Genomic DNA, 18,290 nt, shown 5'->3' with positions numbered 1-18,290 from the left:
GACGCCTCAAGTAGCAGAGCGTGGGGCAGAAAAATTCAATAAGTCTGGTATTTTCATTTAAAGTTCAAGTTCTACTGGATTCTCAATCAAGTGAACCTGAGAGATTAAAGGAGATTCACAAAATGCCGAGTGCATGATCAGTGACCTGTCGAGGCAAATTCTCACTGGTGTGATTAGTCTGGCTTTGTGAGATGACTTTTTCATTTCTTGTCTTTTCTCACCGTCATCCTCTCACATGTCCTCTAAATGTTGATTAGCATTACCTTTGCAGAGAGGACTTCTTTTCCTCTTTTTGTTGTCTTTTCTTTTCCTCTATTCTGGTCTCATTTGCTAAAAAAGAACCCATTAAAATAATTGGCTAGCATTTAATTAATAGTACTGCCCATTTATGTTCTGCCAATCATTCTACCTATTGCTTTGTGAATCTTTTCTTAAAAAAAAACAAACCTTTTCTAATAAAACCACAAAGTTCCTCCTCTACTTGCTCATTACTTTTGACCAAAACAGTGAACACTATGGTGACAAAAATGCCAAATACAGACTACAGAGAGGATGATGGCACCTTGTCTTGTTTGTGTTGTTAAACGTATAACCTGTCCAGAGACTGCTGGAGATTAATGTGTATTGTTCCTTATAAACAAATAGTTATGTAAAGTAACAGCTCTATAATACAATTTTACTACACAATACTCCAAGCTGATCTACTTACTTTTCTAAATGAAGAAATCAGTTAGAAGTACTTTCAAAGTACTGAGTAAAACATGCATATCACATCCTTCCAGCTCTTCCTCTATGTGGCTCGAAGGCGGAGGCAAGCGCAACATATTTCATTCCTAACCGGCAGAGTGTGGAGCATGTCATCAACAGAATATTTAATTAGAAAGTGTGGAATAACAAGAACAAGGTAAACAACACAGCCAGGGGCAGACACAGGGCAGAGTTTTATACCTAATGTCAAAACAACAGAGAGACAGAAAGTAACAAGGTGCTGATGGAAGATGAACACATCTGGGGTCTGAAGACGTTTCTCTTCTCTGTGATCTGTGTATCTACAGAAACAGGCTTTTTCTGTGGCAAGTGGATGACAGATTGTCAATAATAATAAGATCAACTGTTGCTGAGAGGAGGACGAGGAACTCTGAAGTCCCCAGCTGGAGCTCAACAAGCTGTCGGATACATGGATGTATAAAAAAAGAACAGGAAATAGCGTTGGAGGCGTTGCCTCGTTCCTTCCTATGAAAGTTGCTCAGTGGCGCATGAAGCAAAAGAACTGACAGGTGCCGTAACACATATTAGAAGTTTAGATATATAAACTTCTAATATGTGTTGCGGCGTCTGTCAGTTTTTTTGTATATATATAAAACCTATCATTATAAATTGATATCATTTATTTTATTCCTGGTTTAAATTCGTTACCCCCTCTCTTTTTACATGACATGGTTTGGTCCTGCCCACAAACCAAACACGGTACTTAACTAAAAGTAAGTATGTCACACAATTTGTCACAAACAATAAGTGGGTGTAGTCAGTGAGTGGTGGAAGTTAATCTGTTGGCTTAGTTCGTAGTGAAATAGTATAAAATAATATAATAATCATAATATAAAAACGTATTTAAGGGTTAAACCATTTCTCCACCAGTATTACATCCTGACAGTGGGGAGAAACATTGTACTAAAGCAACTTTTTAATCGTCAATATGGGAGATAAGAATGACAGAACTGAGTTAAATTAATTCATGAACATAAAAACATTTCACATTTCACAAATTTGGTAATTTGGACTCATGACCCTCTGTCTACAAATAGCAACTTGTTATTCCTCAGATAAAGTACAAATTTCAAGGTATCTGCTAAAGAAATACCATACGTAACATCATTAGTATGCAGTCAACTGCTACTCATGAAAACAATGATCTCTGAAAGAATAGGTACTGTAGATGTCGTTCATGTACACTGAGTAGATAAGGCTCAATGGAAAATCTCGCTGAAGGAAGTTCACTTTTTTGAAACTTCTCCCATCTGCCAGGCGTTTAGGAGAACTACGATGGCCTACGCAAACTGTTCAAGTGCAAAGTTTGTTTGTTCTGGTCAACATAGCGGACTATGTGAAGAGAACCGACCCCTTATGTAGCAGTTTCAAGCTGTGGTATGACGAACAGTTGTTGATCCGTAATCTGTATGGATCCCCCTCATGGTTCACAAGTAATCTCGTTAAGTGGTGAGAAACTTGAATAAATACAGTTGTTTGAAAGAGATGTTTTCACAACCATATAAATAGATATTAGAAATGAATTATGACCTGTTTCACTATCAATTTAAGCAGCAAATGACAAGGTTTGTTTAATCCATAAAAATACAATCTTTTATTTCCATATCATATGAATTGTGTATTTTCATGAGGAACAAAAAACACTATAGGTGACTATAACACAGTAAAAGGATAACATTTAAATGTTTTGATGGTTTACAGACTTTAGAGCTGCTGAAATGATTTTGGGACGGTGCCAAAAAAAAATAGTCTGGAGTCTTGTAGACCAGCTGCTATTATCAGATAACAGTATGGATCAGCAATGATCGGCAATTATTATCAGGGAACTCTAAAAGTTATATTTGCTCCCTTTTTTTCTTTTGTGCTGATGCAACCTGTGATCCAAACCGGGACTCTGATCAGTGATATGATTCGTATCGTAAGTTTTATGATCTGTTGCACCACTAGTTTGAAGGGATTATAAACTAATGAAAACATACTAATTAATATTATATTCAATTTCTGCCAAAAGATCCCCCTAAATGCTACACACTGGACCTTTAAGGCGTGCATCTCAGATTGTCTAACAGAGCCTTTACACAGGCTCATATAACAAATGACACAACATTGTCTGTAGTATGTTCACACCGACCACACACACACACACACGCGCACTCACTCACTCACACACACACACACACACACACACACACACACACACACACACACACACACACACACACACACACAGACAGATATACAGTATGCAGTCACATAACCCAAAGAAGCAAAAATTCACATAATGTATATATATATATATACACCCACACACACCTGCAATGCCTCCAGAAAGCGGAAGGATCCAAGACGTCGGCCCCGGGGCACCAGGCAGAAACTGGAGTTATGAAGCAGCTCCTGGTAGTCAAACCTACACAAACATAGATTAAAAAAAATCTGGTTAGAGGATGAGGGAAGAAAACCTGGTCAAACAAAAGAATAACAAAAACTAACAAAACATACTAAAGTAAGGCGTTTGTTTTCCCTAGTTAATGAGCTGCTCTAATGTGTAATATGAGGGTAAATAAAGACTATTTACCTCTATTTCAGAAAAAAAAGATGAAGACAGGATGACAGAGAGAAAGAGAGAGAGAGAGAGAGAGAGAGAGAGAGAGAGAGAGATAAGAGAGAAAGAAAGAGAGCAGAGGATAGTCAAACCTCCAAAAAATAACTCTTGAGCTTGTGACAATAAGTCTATAGAGCTGAAAGAAACAAAGGGCAAAGAACAATGAGATAATTGTCAAACCCTGAATCTATGTTTCCCACGATGCCATTTCCTCAATATTCACATACATACATTTCAAAAAACAATCCAAAGCAGTTTACTCCTTGATGGCTCGCAGATACTTTTTTCAAGGACCTGATCTCTTTCATTAAATGTGAGCTCCTAGAAGGCAGAGCACTTAGATACACAGCTGATAAATAATGATATGTGCTGGAGAAAGAAAAAAGCAATCCACAGCTGTTATACAATCAAACACCAGTGGCCCTTAACACATTTCGTCTGATCAAGATATGTGAAGGGAGAATCCTCCACGCAGGGTTACCTTTAGTGAGGGTTTCACTAAACTATTGATCTGACAGCATGGTGTGTCTTCTCCGGGAGGTGAGATGAAGGTAAAGACCGATACTTAAATTCTAGTGGCAAAATGATGTCAGTGTGAGTTAGCAAACCTTTAAGGCAGGGTGACGCAGGTATCAGTGAAGGGTTGGCAGACTTTGAATGATGTTTGTTAAGTATCATATACTCCCTGTATCTTCCTCCTTCTAGCAGCAGCTTGAAATACCTTAGATTAACAGCAGTAACAATAGATTTCAGCTGTGATGAACCTGTCCTCTCTATTTAGAATAGGATCAGTGAGTAGAATTATAGACCTCCAAGAACTCAGGGATTCACAAAATGTACTTTTACCTTATTCTTCTCTTTGATAACATAATCGCCGCATAGATGCGCGGTACGGAGCTTATCACATCTGCAGGGGGGCAGAGAGTAAGTGGTGGATTTAAAAGGAACCATGTCCATACCACAACCTCTAAAATGTGGGGTCCCACAGGGAAGCTTTTTAGGTCCACTTTTCTTTCTGATGATTCATCTCTTTTTTCATGATGAATTAGAAGTAGAAAAACTACTTAGTTCAGTCCACAAACTTCACACCCGGTTAGCAGAAAACAAGTTGTAATTTTCGCAAAACAAAGTCAATATTCTTGAGGTCAAATGCAAAACGAAAGAAGTCTCCTGGATTCGGAGTGGTAGTAGATGACTTTGAAGTTACAGTTATGTACTTATGTGGTATATTAGACAACAAACTATCTGGTGAGAGAATGTCATTAAACATTCTCTCAAAGGTCAATCAAAAAATTCATTCTTGCTAGAATATCCACTTTAATAGTCAGAAATGCTCTTGAAAATATTAGCAAGGCACTTGTAAAATGCAATTTTGATTAAGCCTGCACTTCATGGTATACTAGCATCCCTAAGACAGACTTGCAAAACAACCTAGATTAGGTTAATTCTTTGCCTCCATGCCCAAACACATGTTTCCCTGTTCATTTTATCAGCCTTGAGAGAGGGTATCATTCATCAAAATGTATAACGTTTATAGCTGTGAAAAATGTGGTAACCAAATATTTATGTATTTCTTTTTCTTGGGTTAGAGATGTCACAGTTATCCAACTAGATGGAGTGCCACTGATTTTGTGCCACTTGAGATTCAAAAGCAGAATGGGTATTCAGCAGCAGTTATGTGGAATGCGTTACCTGCGAGTCTTAAGATAAGCTCTATTGAAAAATATTGAAAAGGAGATGGCTGCCTTATAAAAACTCTCTGATCGTAGGTTCCATGCTCTCCTCAAACTTTTTCAACTAACTAGTCAAGAGTTAAGTCACTTCTGCCTGTGACTTTAAAGCTGTGTGTGTGTGTGTGTGTGTGTGTGTGTGTGTGTGTGTGTTTGTGTTTGTGTGTGTGTGTGTGTGTGTGTGTGTGTGTGTGTATACACATGATCTCAGGGCTGGCCTGAGGAGATTTCAGATTGCAGCCTAATCTGTCTGGGGATCAACTGTCCCCACAACCTCACCACTAGACACCTGTGTGTGTGTGTGTGTGTGTTTTAGGTGTGTGTGTGTGTGTGTGTGTGTGTGTGTGTGTGTGTGTGTGTGTGTGTGTGTGTGTGTGTGTGTGCATGTGTCCACTGGCCTGGAAAGCCTGCCTCTACAATGTGTGTGTATGTGTATGATAAGTCTTTGTGATGAGAGAACGTCTGGAATATCACTTACTGTCATTGCACCTGTGAGTCTGTTTATCTGTGTGTGTATGTGTGTATGTGTGCATGTGTGCGTTTGTGTCTGCATGTGTGTGCAGGTATGTTTGTGGGTGTGTGTGTGTGTGTGGGAAAGAGGATGAGAGCAAAATAAGATGTCAGGTGCCCAGTTTGTCGGCCATTGACAAGGTCATTCTAACCACCGCTGAGACGGGCCTTTCCTCACATATGAAGATGGTTATTTGGGAACAACAACACACGACTGGTTTGACTATAATTAAATCTTCACCACACGGCTCCCCTGTTTCATGGTTCGATGACAAAATCCCATTCATGTGACCCTGAGTTTTTGTGATGTCATCTTTATCTCAAATGAAAGAGCCTGGGAACATGAAGGAGAGCTGCTTTGTCCTGGGCTGCCACCCGTACCCGTATTCTGGAATACTGAGCACCCAAGAGCCCTTTGCACGTACGTGATACTGAGCTGGACATGGCACCGATGGGATTGTCCCCCAGGTATGGAAGGACAATCCCATCCCAGAGTCTCTAAGTGAACCAAAAACAAGAAACTACAAGGCCAACATTGCAGAGACGTGACAGTCAGTTGCACTGACATGTTTCTACAGGAGCATAGAAAAGACGAACCAAGCACTGGTTCTAGTGAGAGCCTTTCGTAATTTTACATAACCTGAAGGTCACGTGGTTCTCCGACATGCTTGTAAAACAATTTTAACGTTAGCAGTAGTGCAAAACAGTGGGGGTCTGAATTTTGTAGTGTTATTGTGGTATGGTCATCATCATCACCAACACCATCACCATCAATGGCACAAATGTGACTTAAAAGCATTGCAATGAAGGATGAAATAAGCCCTACGGTCCTGTTGAGACATGTAAACTTCTAAGATGACTTGAAGCCTGGCAACCCGAGAGGTCTGCAATGCCCCCCTGACAATCATATTCTCTATTTTAAACAGAATGGGGGATTAAGTGTGAGAGACTCAGGATAAAATTCCTCTAGACCAGATACTGACTGCTTCTCCAGTAAACCAACCTCTGAGGAGCTTCTAAGACTCTCTGGTCCACGGTGCCACAAGGTTTTGCCACGTCTTGGGCATTGATTGATTCAGCTGTCACAGCAGCCTGGTATTCTTGCCCAGTGCAGCATTCCCATGTGTAGGTGTTACCTCCCAGGGATCCTTTCAGGTATTGCCGGCTTCTACATCTCCAGGAAAAACATGGTTTCCTCCCTATGCTGGTCGAGACGTGACATGGCAACAAATGCTGCACAGCATTACTTATAGTGCAGGGAGCAGCTTGGTGGTAGTGTATACTGTCTTGGATACACAGAGGACACTGTTGTCTTTTTGTTTTATGTTTTGGTCTCTATTCTTTTCTTAACCACTGTTTTTAGCAATTAAAAAAAGTAATCAAACTTAAATTATGTAATTCACAGTGTTTGAATGAAACACGTATGTGAAGACATTGAGTAAGCTAATTAAAGGAGACAAAACAAACTCAGTCGTATCTACTTACATTTTAAGGTATTTATCTGTATCTAAATTGTAAAACCTTACCCATTGTTGTGTCACAAAGTATTGCATTAAAGTCTGCCTTAAATTGGTCCTCAAAGCCACTTGACTAAACATAATTTTCCCAGTAACAGCCACGATCTGAAGACATCACCTGCAGAAATATCTACGATTAGAACGGCTCACTGCATTTGTTGACCCAACATGTCAGTGTAGACAGGGCTCTTTACCTCCGCTATTTTTCTTGTCAACTCACTCTCCACACTGCGTTTAGAATTGAAAAGGTCAGTGATCAATGTCAGGGACGAGTCAGTGCTTTTGCCAAGGCTTGATATACTGGGAGTAGATCCCATGAGAAACTGGGACACCCCAGCTTGTCGAAGAGGGAATCCCAGGATGTCCCGAGAGGAGCTGGACAGACATCCTGCACTGAAGAAACAGGACATATACTGTATGGGCTGCTCTGCAAGGTGTGTTGCCACCATCACACTGACACAGATGACAGTAACAAAAGGCTCTTAACCATTTGACAAAAGTGCTCCAATAAACTGTTGTGTGTGGATTCCTTTCAGTATCAAAATGAATCAGATGTATGTACAGAAAAGGGATACAACTGAGGGAAAAAAAGGTAGCGGACAGGAGAGGTAAGCATTAAAGAAATAGGAGACAATGCAGTTTGAGTCCAAGTCAGATATTGGAGCCTCACTCCTCTCACTGGTTGATCCTCTCAGAGCACATTTTCTCAACTCATTTATCTGTCATTATGCTTCACCTCAGCCACCTGCCTCATTCATGGCAATGAAGGAAGTAGAGAGTGTGTTTCGCCTCTTTGTTCTTACACTTATGTGCATTCATTGTCTGTTTTTTCAAGCACACTATAGAAATGTTTTGAGCATGAGCCAGTACTGCATGTGTGATCCCTCAATTTGTTGAAACTGATGTGTACAGTATGTATATGTGTGTATAGAAAACATTGTAACTCACAACTCGTCAAATAAAGATGTTTGGTCGGTGGCCCTACTCATCAAACTCTATGCACCTCTAGCGTCAGTTTTGGATGATGTCAGGGATGGCGTGTCAGTTTTTACGCTTGTTATAGGCATAGCGTCTTTTCAAAATAAACTACGTAGGTTTACTTCGTTTTTAGAATTACTAATGCAACAAAAGTACTTAGTTAGGTTCAGGAAACAAAACTTTAGGATAAGGAAAAGATTGTGGTTTGGTATATGTCTATGTCATGTAACTGCAGTTAGTGAAGCCTGGAAATGACATACCAAAACTAAAATTCAGACTAAAATTTGTCAACTTTTAATTGGTTTCACAACGGACAAGAACGGCAGTCCTCACCTTCCACCAGCCCAGACTTTTATGTGCTCTTTATTGCTCTGACCGTCCAATAATGAAGCAGATGAGTTGACATTAGAGTTAGTTGAAAGCCCGGTGCGTTTCATACAGATGCTAAATTGGACCTTGGTGCGTCGATATCAGAAGGCAAAGTGGCACTGGCCATATACGAAATGTACAGAGATTTCGTTGTTATTCTCAACCAATAACCCAGGATTCTATCTGTGTATTTTGTATGTTAAAAAACATAATCAGATCATAAGTTGCCACCAAAATTGTTTTACTTACATAAGTTCTGGTGCATAATGAGCCTTGCATCTGCACTTTACCTCCACTCTTGACTACCTTAAACTGTTCTGATCAGTATTTGATTGCAGCAGGACCCACAACAACTTTTGTATGCATGGGGAAAACAAATCTGTGTGAAAATAATCTTAAACTAATTTGGTAGTAATTCCTTTTTTTAAAAGAGTAGTGCGTAGAAACTATGTGGGTCTGGAACGAAGCATTTGTCTCTGTTTGTCTGCATGAAAGAGACAGTGAGACAGACAAGAGAAAGACAAGAGTTGGATGGTACCCAGTAAGAAGGAATTAAAAATCAATACGTGCCACAGAGAATCACTCAGAACATTTTAGCTGAAAAACAAAACAAATCATGTTGCTCACTATAAAGTAAATGGGTTTTCTCAGCACAGACACTAAATAGTTTCAGGAGTGAGGGATCGATTTGAAGCCTTACAGAGTAGACCCTAAGGTCTGGTTTACACTAGTGAAAAATATGTTTTTATATCGGAGGAGAAAAGCCAAAAACCACAAAATATCACACACCAAAGTAATACAGTGTGAGTGCAATTCTTACGGACACATTACATGACATACAGCTCTGTGTAGCAGTCGGTTGTTTATTGTCAGAGTCAGATTGTATTTGAAAAGTTTATCTTTTAGTCAGCAAACGTTCTCAACATCATTTTCAAGGCAAAGTAAAGCGTGTAGGGGGGGGTGACAAGGAGATTTTTATAAAGCGCACACGCACTCTCACTCTCCGTCATTGGAAAGTGTTTGGAGATGGGCGAGCTTTCAAAAAATACTTGGGAGGTGATTGGATGAACCATCTGTCAATCAAAGTCTTCCTGAAGCGAGTTGGGATGAGGGGCAAAAACATATTTTCGAGAAAAGCCTTCGGGGTTGCTCTTCCTTCAATGAAAACATACTTTCCAGTTCTGATATAACTTATGCTATTGCAGCATTTACACTTACCTCTTCAGGAGCCACCATTTTTAACAACGCCTGTAGCTGCCAGTAGCTCCTCACAGGACGCTGACTGGTCCGGACACAGACGCGTTACTTAAGGTCTGACAATATGGATTTTTGTGTGATGTGTGAACCCACAATTCTCGTACATATTTTCAATTTACAAATGTTTTATGACGAAGTTAATTCATTGACATTTTTGTTAGGGGCTCAAGGACACAGAATGTGTTTTGGTGAGAAAAACTAAATGTAAAAACAAATATTTGCTGATCTAACTGTATTATATAACACAGATCTTATATAGCTGCACACCAGAAAATATGTAATACTGAAGCATTGAGGGTTTGGCATAGTTTGTTATACAAATCTACGTTTTCTTTTTGAAAAAAGTTTAGGCATCATTACAAAAGTATTATATTGGTCCATATAACAATATTCAGCCTCGTAATGAGCCTCATTCACAAATCTCTCCCTTAGAGATAGGGTGAGAAGTTTGGTCATCCGTGAGGGACTCGGAGTAGAGCCGCTGCTCCTTTGCGTGGAAAGGAGCCAGTTGAGGTGGTTCGGGCATCTGATAAGAATGCCACCTGGGCGCCTCCCTAGGGAGGTGTTCCAGGCACGACCAGCTGGGAGGAGACCCTGAGGGAGGCCCAGGACCAGGTGGAGGGACTATATCTCCAAACTGGCCTGGGAGCGCCTCGGGATCCCCCAGTCAGAGCTGGCTGATGTGGCCCGGGAAAGGGAAGTTTGGAGTCCCCTGCTGGAGCTGTTGCCCCCGCGACCCGATCCTGGAAGATGGGATGAGAGATGAGATGAGACTTTGTTCATACTCATCAAACAAATTTAGAACTGCCTCAGACCATGCGTATGCACAAATGATGAAGGCCTGGCTGTCTTAGAAAATGTAAAAAACACGTTTTAACTGAATACATCTCACATTAAAACCACATTCATTAAAAAAGCACACTAATGCATTGGTCAAATGCAAAAAAAATCTAATTAAATTAAATTGACGCCCTTTCATTAAAATATTCAATCATAAAAACCGAGAGTCCAAAAAGCTTACAATGCATATGATAATATCCATATTGAAATGTAATCGTTTGGATTTTCATTGTTTCAATTTCCTTGGCCTATAATGATCGGCTAATTCTAGTGCCATATATACAGCAGATGTAGCCAATGTTCAGGGTTGAAATTCTTTCTTTTTTGCTTTCGGGGCTTTTCTTTTAAAACAACGTCACAGCTTTCTCTATGATAAACCTCTTGGCAAACGTATTTCCTTATATATACTGAAATGTGGGTGTGTTAGCATGCTTATTGCAAATAGCGGGCACACACCTGTATATTTAGGATGATTCTGATTCACTGTCATACTCACTGTGGTAAGAGCAAAATTGTCTGTTGCTCACGTGTCATGAATCCGGCGGTAATTTTGAGTGCACACTTATTTTGATCTTTGTTCATTGATCCTGTAAGCAGGACAGTTATCTAACTTAACTAAAGTCTGGGGATTCCTGGCTCCAAACATTTATCATTATAAAGGCAGTGTACTGTGTAAGTATAAATGGCATCAGCAGTAATTACTTTAAAAAGGCACCTCACACACACATGCACACACACACATTCAGGCAAAAAAATGAAAGTCCCTCTTGGTGTAATTGTTCAGTGTGTGTGAAGCCTCACATAAATTGTGTGGACCCATTAATTATAATAAAGACACACACACGGATGTCCTTGAAGAGCAAAATAATGTTTGTTCATAAAAGAGCGAACAGGGCTTAAATGTTTCTCACTTGTGCAATTTACAAGACAAGGGAAATTAATTGAACATCTTGATCCCTTCAGTGGCAAATTGTTTCTTTATAACAGTTGAAAAATAAAGTGGGAAAAATGAGCAAAGGTGATTCAAAGAGCATTAAATAAGAATGCACAGCAGGCAAGAGTGGGAGATGAATCTCTAGAGGTAATCTGGTCACATATGCAAATGCACCACAAACTTCTGAAGAAAACATCAGAAGAACATATATTTAAAACACAAGGGAATGACTTACTCACTACAATTGTGGGCAGTTAGAAGTGGAAAACAAAAGTTCAAAATCCTACTTGAGCTTTGACTTACAAGTCATTTTCATATCCAAAGACACGGCCATTTGTCTGTCACTTAAAGGGTTGCTGAGTCAACAATAAATATGTTCAATAATGTCCAGTTTAATGACTTCAGGGCCTATCAGATTACATTAGGAACATAGAGCAAAGAGTGTGAATATATCTTAACACAATCTTTAAAATGAATGTCCCCTTTAATTTCAACTGCTTAAATTGCAATAAAATAAAATAAAAGGAAGAATGGGGGGGGTTACAACCCACTTCCAATCCCCTCTATTTGGTTTGAGCTGGCACTTCATATGCAACCCATCATGCGAAGGTGCAAACAGAGTGGAAGTGGGTAGGGAGAAGGTGTAGGGGGCCGTATTGGATTTGGGCCTTTGTGTCACACATGAGTGAGGGAAGGAGTTAGCGGAAATTAATATGCAAAGTACAGTGAAGAAACACAAGAAGGAATCTTAGCTGATCCTTAAGATCAGTTAAGATTTCTCCTCCTAACTCAGGACACCAAGGAGAAATGTTTCACACTTTGAATTACTAAAACAAATCAAAGCTCACAGCTGAGAATCTATCTCATTAAAAACTTTTTAGAAGAACTGTGGTCAAGGCTTGAAACTGACTGAGGAGAAAAGAGTAAGAGGCCTCAACATCCCATCCAAGTCTGTCAGCACCTGGCTCTTTGGAGTCTGTTGGAAGCTGTTTAAAAACTCGTCAAAGCATCAACACGCCATTTAGTCCACCATCAAAGAGCATGGCAGGGAGTGTGTGTGTGTGTGTGTGTGTGTTTAAGAGAGGATGAGCAGCTACTTTCTCCACAGTTGGTCTTGTAAATGTGTGTGCCCACATTAGCGCGGAAGCGTGCTCGTGCATTTAAAAGCGCTGCCGTTGTCTCCAATTTGTAGTCAACAAATCACATAACTCAGACGGCATATGGAAAATGTTTGATGCTTTAATGGCTTGTGCTGCAAACAATGGGAAGAAATGGAGGTCTGTCTGAGTGGAGAGAGCATTAGTGATTTGAAGCTTTCAATTGTGTGTGTGTGGGCGTTTGTTTCTTTTTGTAATGACCAAATGTCCTCGCAGGAATAGAAAAGATGTGAAAAGTCCTCTTAATTGAGGACATTTTGATCAACCAAAGTGTATTTAGGGTTTTGGGTTAAAGAGTTTACTGAGTGCAACACCGTAAGTGATTCTCGGAAAGTGTGCACTGTTATTCCCTTTGGAACAGTTCATAGCGTCGTACCCTTTGTTATGATTTCAAGCCCCCTGATTTATAGTGTGGCCGTGTGGAACAAGTGAACACTTGTGTCTTTAGTGTTTGGATGGACCTTAACAAGGTGGTCTGAGATCAGTTGAAGTCAAAGCGCGGAGTTTGCATATAGGCACAAAATATTTCATGTTGATGGCAAGAAAACAGGACAAATAAGGGAACTCACATGATAATTTTTCGAAAAACGTGGATGTGGAAGAGGGGCTCTTATTGTGATTCCTTTGTCCATTAAATGTTCATGCTCACGAGGTTCTGCCTGTTTGTGCATTGCTGTCTATTTCTTCTTCTTGGCATTTTCTTTTGACTAAAAGACCACTGACACAAATTTAATGGCAACAATGGAGAACATCATCACAATAGTCAGATTTGCATCCAAATTCGTACTCAAATTCCAAAAAATCACCAAAGGAAAATGCAAATAAAAGCCTGTTTCAATTTACTACCATTATGCGACTATATAGGATCTGCTTCATCCATTAAACCTTTGTAGAAGTAGTGGGGGCAACAAAATTACACATTTAAAGAGCGCCAGTCAAACGGTGCAAAACAATGTAAAACACACAATGTAACATGATATTTTTTGTGAAATGTATTTTTTGTAAAATGATATCTTCTGTTTGTGTCAGGTTACAGTCTCCTTATTACTCCACACAGATCTGTCTTTTTTATGCACAAATGCACCAGTTGGGTCAGAAGGAGGGGGAATCAACCTTAAGGACTCGAACAAACCCGGAGTGAAATCAGCCAACGACAAACTTGCGTGTGCACCTTCGTGTGCCTACACGCTGGGAATGCTTGTGTGTGACTCTCCGTAGCATCACTTTTAACCTTCATATTCAAACAACAGCAGCTCCGGAGGTCTCTGGGACGGAGGGCAGGCCAGGCAGAGGTCAGGGAGCCGAGGAGGTTCCTCAAAGTTTATGTTAAACCAAACCACTTGGAAGAGAAAATACCATTATTATAGAGGTCTACTCCTGTCAAGTTTCATCAAAATACCAGAAGACAGATGGCTCGACTTCAGAGAAACACCTTAGTGTGTGTGTTTGTGTTGGGGGGTTTCAGGGAAGAATCATTTGCATGTTCATTGCTGTGTTGGTGTGTCTTTGAGAGAGAGAGAGAGAGAGAGAGAGAGAGAGAGAGAGAGAGAGAGAGAGAGAGAGAGAGAGAGAGAGACATTTCCATATTTATCACTGTGTGTATATGTGTGTGTGTGTGTGTGTGTGTGTGCGTAAACATCATAGCTGAGACTGTTCCCTTCACAGGCTGAGTTGAAACACAGGTCTCTGGGCTGGTATTAAAGCCTAATGTAGCAGACTGGTCTGGCTCAGAATATTAATGCACACTCACTAAAACGTAAATGCCGGAAAGGTATCTGTGTGGTTGGAAGAAAAAAAAGTTGGGTAGTTGGAGCTGTAGACAGAAGCTCAGTTTCTGGTTCAATATTGGAAATCTCAAACAAGATTTTAACTGTGCATCAATCCCATCGCTATAATGTAAAGGTAGCATGAAGCCATGGATCCCACCACGAAGGTAACAAAGAGGATTTTATAATGACACTAACAAAGAAACTGTATTTAAAGCATAAGACTGGTATTATTTTGTTCTCCTTTGAAAACACCAAAACCAACAAGTATCGTCTGTGTAGCCACAGCCTGAAATGGCCTAATCCTCTATGATCCCCTATTAAAAACACATCAATGAGCCACACTGTTCCACTGGGTGACATGCTCCTTCATTACTATGAGAGTGGGCACCAGGGTTTATTTTGAGTCAATCACACACAAATCTTTAAAACTCAGCAATGCACTAAGTTCGCAGTTGAAAGTAGTCCCTGGCAATTACACCATTTACTCCTGTTTGAGTAAAGTTTGCTAAAAACTACAGAGCTCAGCTGTTTTTTTTTTTAGTGAAAGTAGCATTCAGTCTTTTAAGAGTAAAGTCTTCAAACAGGAGCAAATGGTTTGGAAGAGAGCCACAGACAGAGTTGGACTAATGTATTTGTGATTTTTGGTTTCTTTTTTGAGGTTATTTCATGCCTTTGTTAGATAGTGATAGTAGAGAGATGACTAGCTGCAATGGAATATCTGTGTCGTCTGAGAAGTCGAGAATACAGTCATAATATTTGGAGAATGAATCTACCTACCTGTCCTATAAAACCGAAACTAACAGAAAACTCTACTGATCAGGCATACATCTCACCATTGTGCTAGGGAGCCATAATCCATAAACACCTTTTCAATTGTAAAAGATATAAGCCAACTCCAATCTCAACTCAATGCGGTTTCACGTCATTCAGTCGCTGATCTCGTAGCTGGTTATGGCCATTCTGTTCACACCAGAAGTGCATTTTACTTGTTTGGCTCATATCTTTTTTTACTTCTTATCATTTTAAGTTTAATTATCACCTACATGCAACAGCAATTGCTAAGAGCCAGCTTCCTTATTTCCATTTTTAATCACTTTTATTTGACTTTCTTTGAATTCGTGAGAGCAGCACAGTGCGTCACAATAACCAGAGACTATTTGGCCTTGGGCACATCGAAAAAGAATTTAGTGGCATCCAATCTCATTCGAGTGGCCTGAACAAGAGATGTTGTCGTCGGGTAGACGTTCTCGCAAAAAAAGAAAACGGTAAAAGCTTTCTGCTGTTCAGCCAATCAACTGTGACCTTTCAGGGTCGACGTCCTCTTGCTCCCACAACACCACGGACCAAAATTCCCTTGAAAGTAGAGAAAAGCCGCCAACACTGCATCTTCATTTCTTTCTTTTTTCAAGCACAAATCAGCAGGTGATGGGATGACATTTCCAAATCACAGACATGGGTTGTTATTGTGTGCGTTATCAGCGTGTGTGTGTGTGTGTGTGTGTGTGTGTGTGTGTGTGTGTGTGTTATCAGAAAGAATGTGAACATAAATGGCAATTTTGTGAGTTGTAAAAGTGTGTCAAGATAAGATTGTGTGTGTTTTTTAGTTTTTTGTGTGTGTTGGCTTAGGTTGTCCACTTGCTTTATGTTTGGTGTGGGTGTATGAATAAAATGATGAGGATGATGGATGTGAACTTTTCTTTTGTTTTTCCTCAACAGCTTGGGATGCAAGTCTGTAATGAGTGCAATGAAACCCAATTCAGCTTACCAGAGGTTCCAACCAACATTTTTTTGCCACTGAGAGCTTTAAAGGTTCCAATGAGTTGTTCTTTTTTCCTTGTTTTCTATTTGTGTTAATGAATGTTGGGCTTTATGCAAGAACAACCCGTTTTTAAGTGCATGGTATGAGTGATTTGGGAGAACTTGCAATAAGTCTGTATCTATCCAAGTCTTTCACTAATGTATATTGTATTAGTTTGAACCAATTTTGAACCCAATATTGGGTTTTCCCAACTCAAAATCGTCCTCAAATATCCTATTTGGCTCTGTAATTCGAATCACAGGCTAAAAAAATTCTAAGATTATTAATATAGCCTAACAATATCACCATTAATTTAAATTGTCAGCACTCGTTACAATCATTGATTCATTGGCTTTAGCAGGTCCTTTTCATTCCCCTGTTGACGCTGGTAAAATGATAGACTTTGCTCTTTATGGATCTCTGAAAGCAGGACTTCAATATAGCACATATGTGGCAGGACTTTATGGTATTATTGGGCAGTTAATTATGCTAATTTACAATTCTCATGAATGGACGCTCATTTGTGCACAGGTGGCCTTCATCACGTTTACGCTGGTCATTGGCACAGTTATCGGAAGTTAGGAGCGTTTGTTGACTCTGAGGTGATACACTTGCACATACCCAATGTACCAAATAAAAAATATTTGTATTAAATATAAATATAATATAATAATATAATAAATATTTTTAAGTTTCTATAAATGGGTCCCCATTTTGTTTGCACGTATCTGGCAAGTTGCAAAATTGTTGTTCCGCAATACAATACAATCAAATATTTGGTCGCACAAACTAAGCACTGTTGAACTTCATGGTTATGTTAAGGTACTCACTGCACACAATTAAGGAAGCATCATAGTCTCGGTATAATAAAGAAAAAAGTTGAAACCATAATTTTCTGACCCTTATCAAAGTGCTTTGTGCTTAAGGTGGTGGTAACATGCCAAGACACAGACTTATGCAGAGGTAAATAGGAAGACTGCAAGCCAATAAACAATGAATATAAACAATACAATAACAACAATAAAGCTTTGCAAATCTATAATACTATCACTGCCTGTTGGCTAGCCAATTGCTTGATAATGAGTACTGCTTCTCTGAAATGACACACATACCCTGAAAAAGTGCCACTGCAGGTTTCAAAGGGCCAGGATGGCGTGTGCGTGTGTGTGTGTGTGTGTGTGTGTGTGTGTGTGTGTGTGGCAGCCAGTGCGTTAAAGCACTTAACACTCCTGATTCTCTGTTGTGGTTGTGGTTTTTCCCTATCTGCTTTCTGAGACGCAAGCGTAAAGTAGGAACATATGGAACCAAAACATTTACAAAGACATAAATTATTGAAACACAAATTGAAAAGCTACATTACAACAAACTGCAGACTTGAATATGTGCAATATTTCATACATGCCCTTTTTACATTTCTGCAATGCAGTAATACTTACAGGACTTTTTTTTTTGCATCTGTCGGATGAGAGCCTTGGCAGCAATGTATGGATTTAAATGTTTTTTAATCATCAGTAGAAGCATTTTAAACGACCTCCAATGCTTTCCTAAAGAGCCATGTTAATGTTAAATGTAATCTTTCTGTTTTTGAAAAGCAAAATGTGTCATAGCGAATACGAGAAATCACCTTTCATTTTAAATCGTAGCTTTACAACTATGGTATGGACAGGTAATATATCAACAGCACCGAGGACATCAAGGGACGAAGGTTACGTCTTTAAATGTTGTTTTGTCAGTCAAGAAATCCATATTTATAGAACATCGATATAAAACAGAGCCAGAGAATGTTTGTTGGCTTACTGGCTTAAACAATTATCATTATATGGACAGGGGTGACCACATACTTTTTTGACCATATAGTGTGAGCACCAGTGCCAGCAGAAACAATTCCAGCAACTGACGGGTAGGCCAGGCGGTAAACATGCAGCACTAAACAAGTCTGTTGTTCTGAAAGAAACAAAGCGCCACTAACACCTTCTGCACCAACTTCTTTTTCTTTCTTTTTTCCTATACTTTATCATGTGAACTGTATCGCATGGATTAAACCACAACGCTTCAGTTTGA

The 18,290-nt window shown here is 39.6% G+C and overlaps 1 protein-coding gene across 1 annotated transcript in view; it reads right to left on the bottom strand.

The window, feature by feature from the left end:
* Nucleotides 1–18,290, bottom strand: part of LOC137870963 (exostosin-1) — a 211,354-nt gene that overhangs the window by 45,778 nt on the left and 147,286 nt on the right. The window contains exon 4 of the mRNA XM_068708481.1: nt 3,082–3,175. Coding sequence (XP_068564582.1) covers nt 3,082–3,175 — 94 coding nt within the window. The remainder of the gene's footprint in view (nt 1–3,081; nt 3,176–18,290) is intronic.

This window comes from Cebidichthys violaceus, unplaced genomic scaffold (assembly GCF_023349555.1).
Source record: "Cebidichthys violaceus isolate CVI_PGR_0920_01 unplaced genomic scaffold, fCebVio1.0.p SCAF_14, whole genome shotgun sequence".
Classification (NCBI taxonomy): Eukaryota; Metazoa; Chordata; class Actinopteri; order Perciformes; family Stichaeidae; genus Cebidichthys; species Cebidichthys violaceus.
The sequence above is the reverse complement of the archived record's forward strand: the minus strand, read 5'-3'. Positions and strand labels throughout refer to the sequence as shown.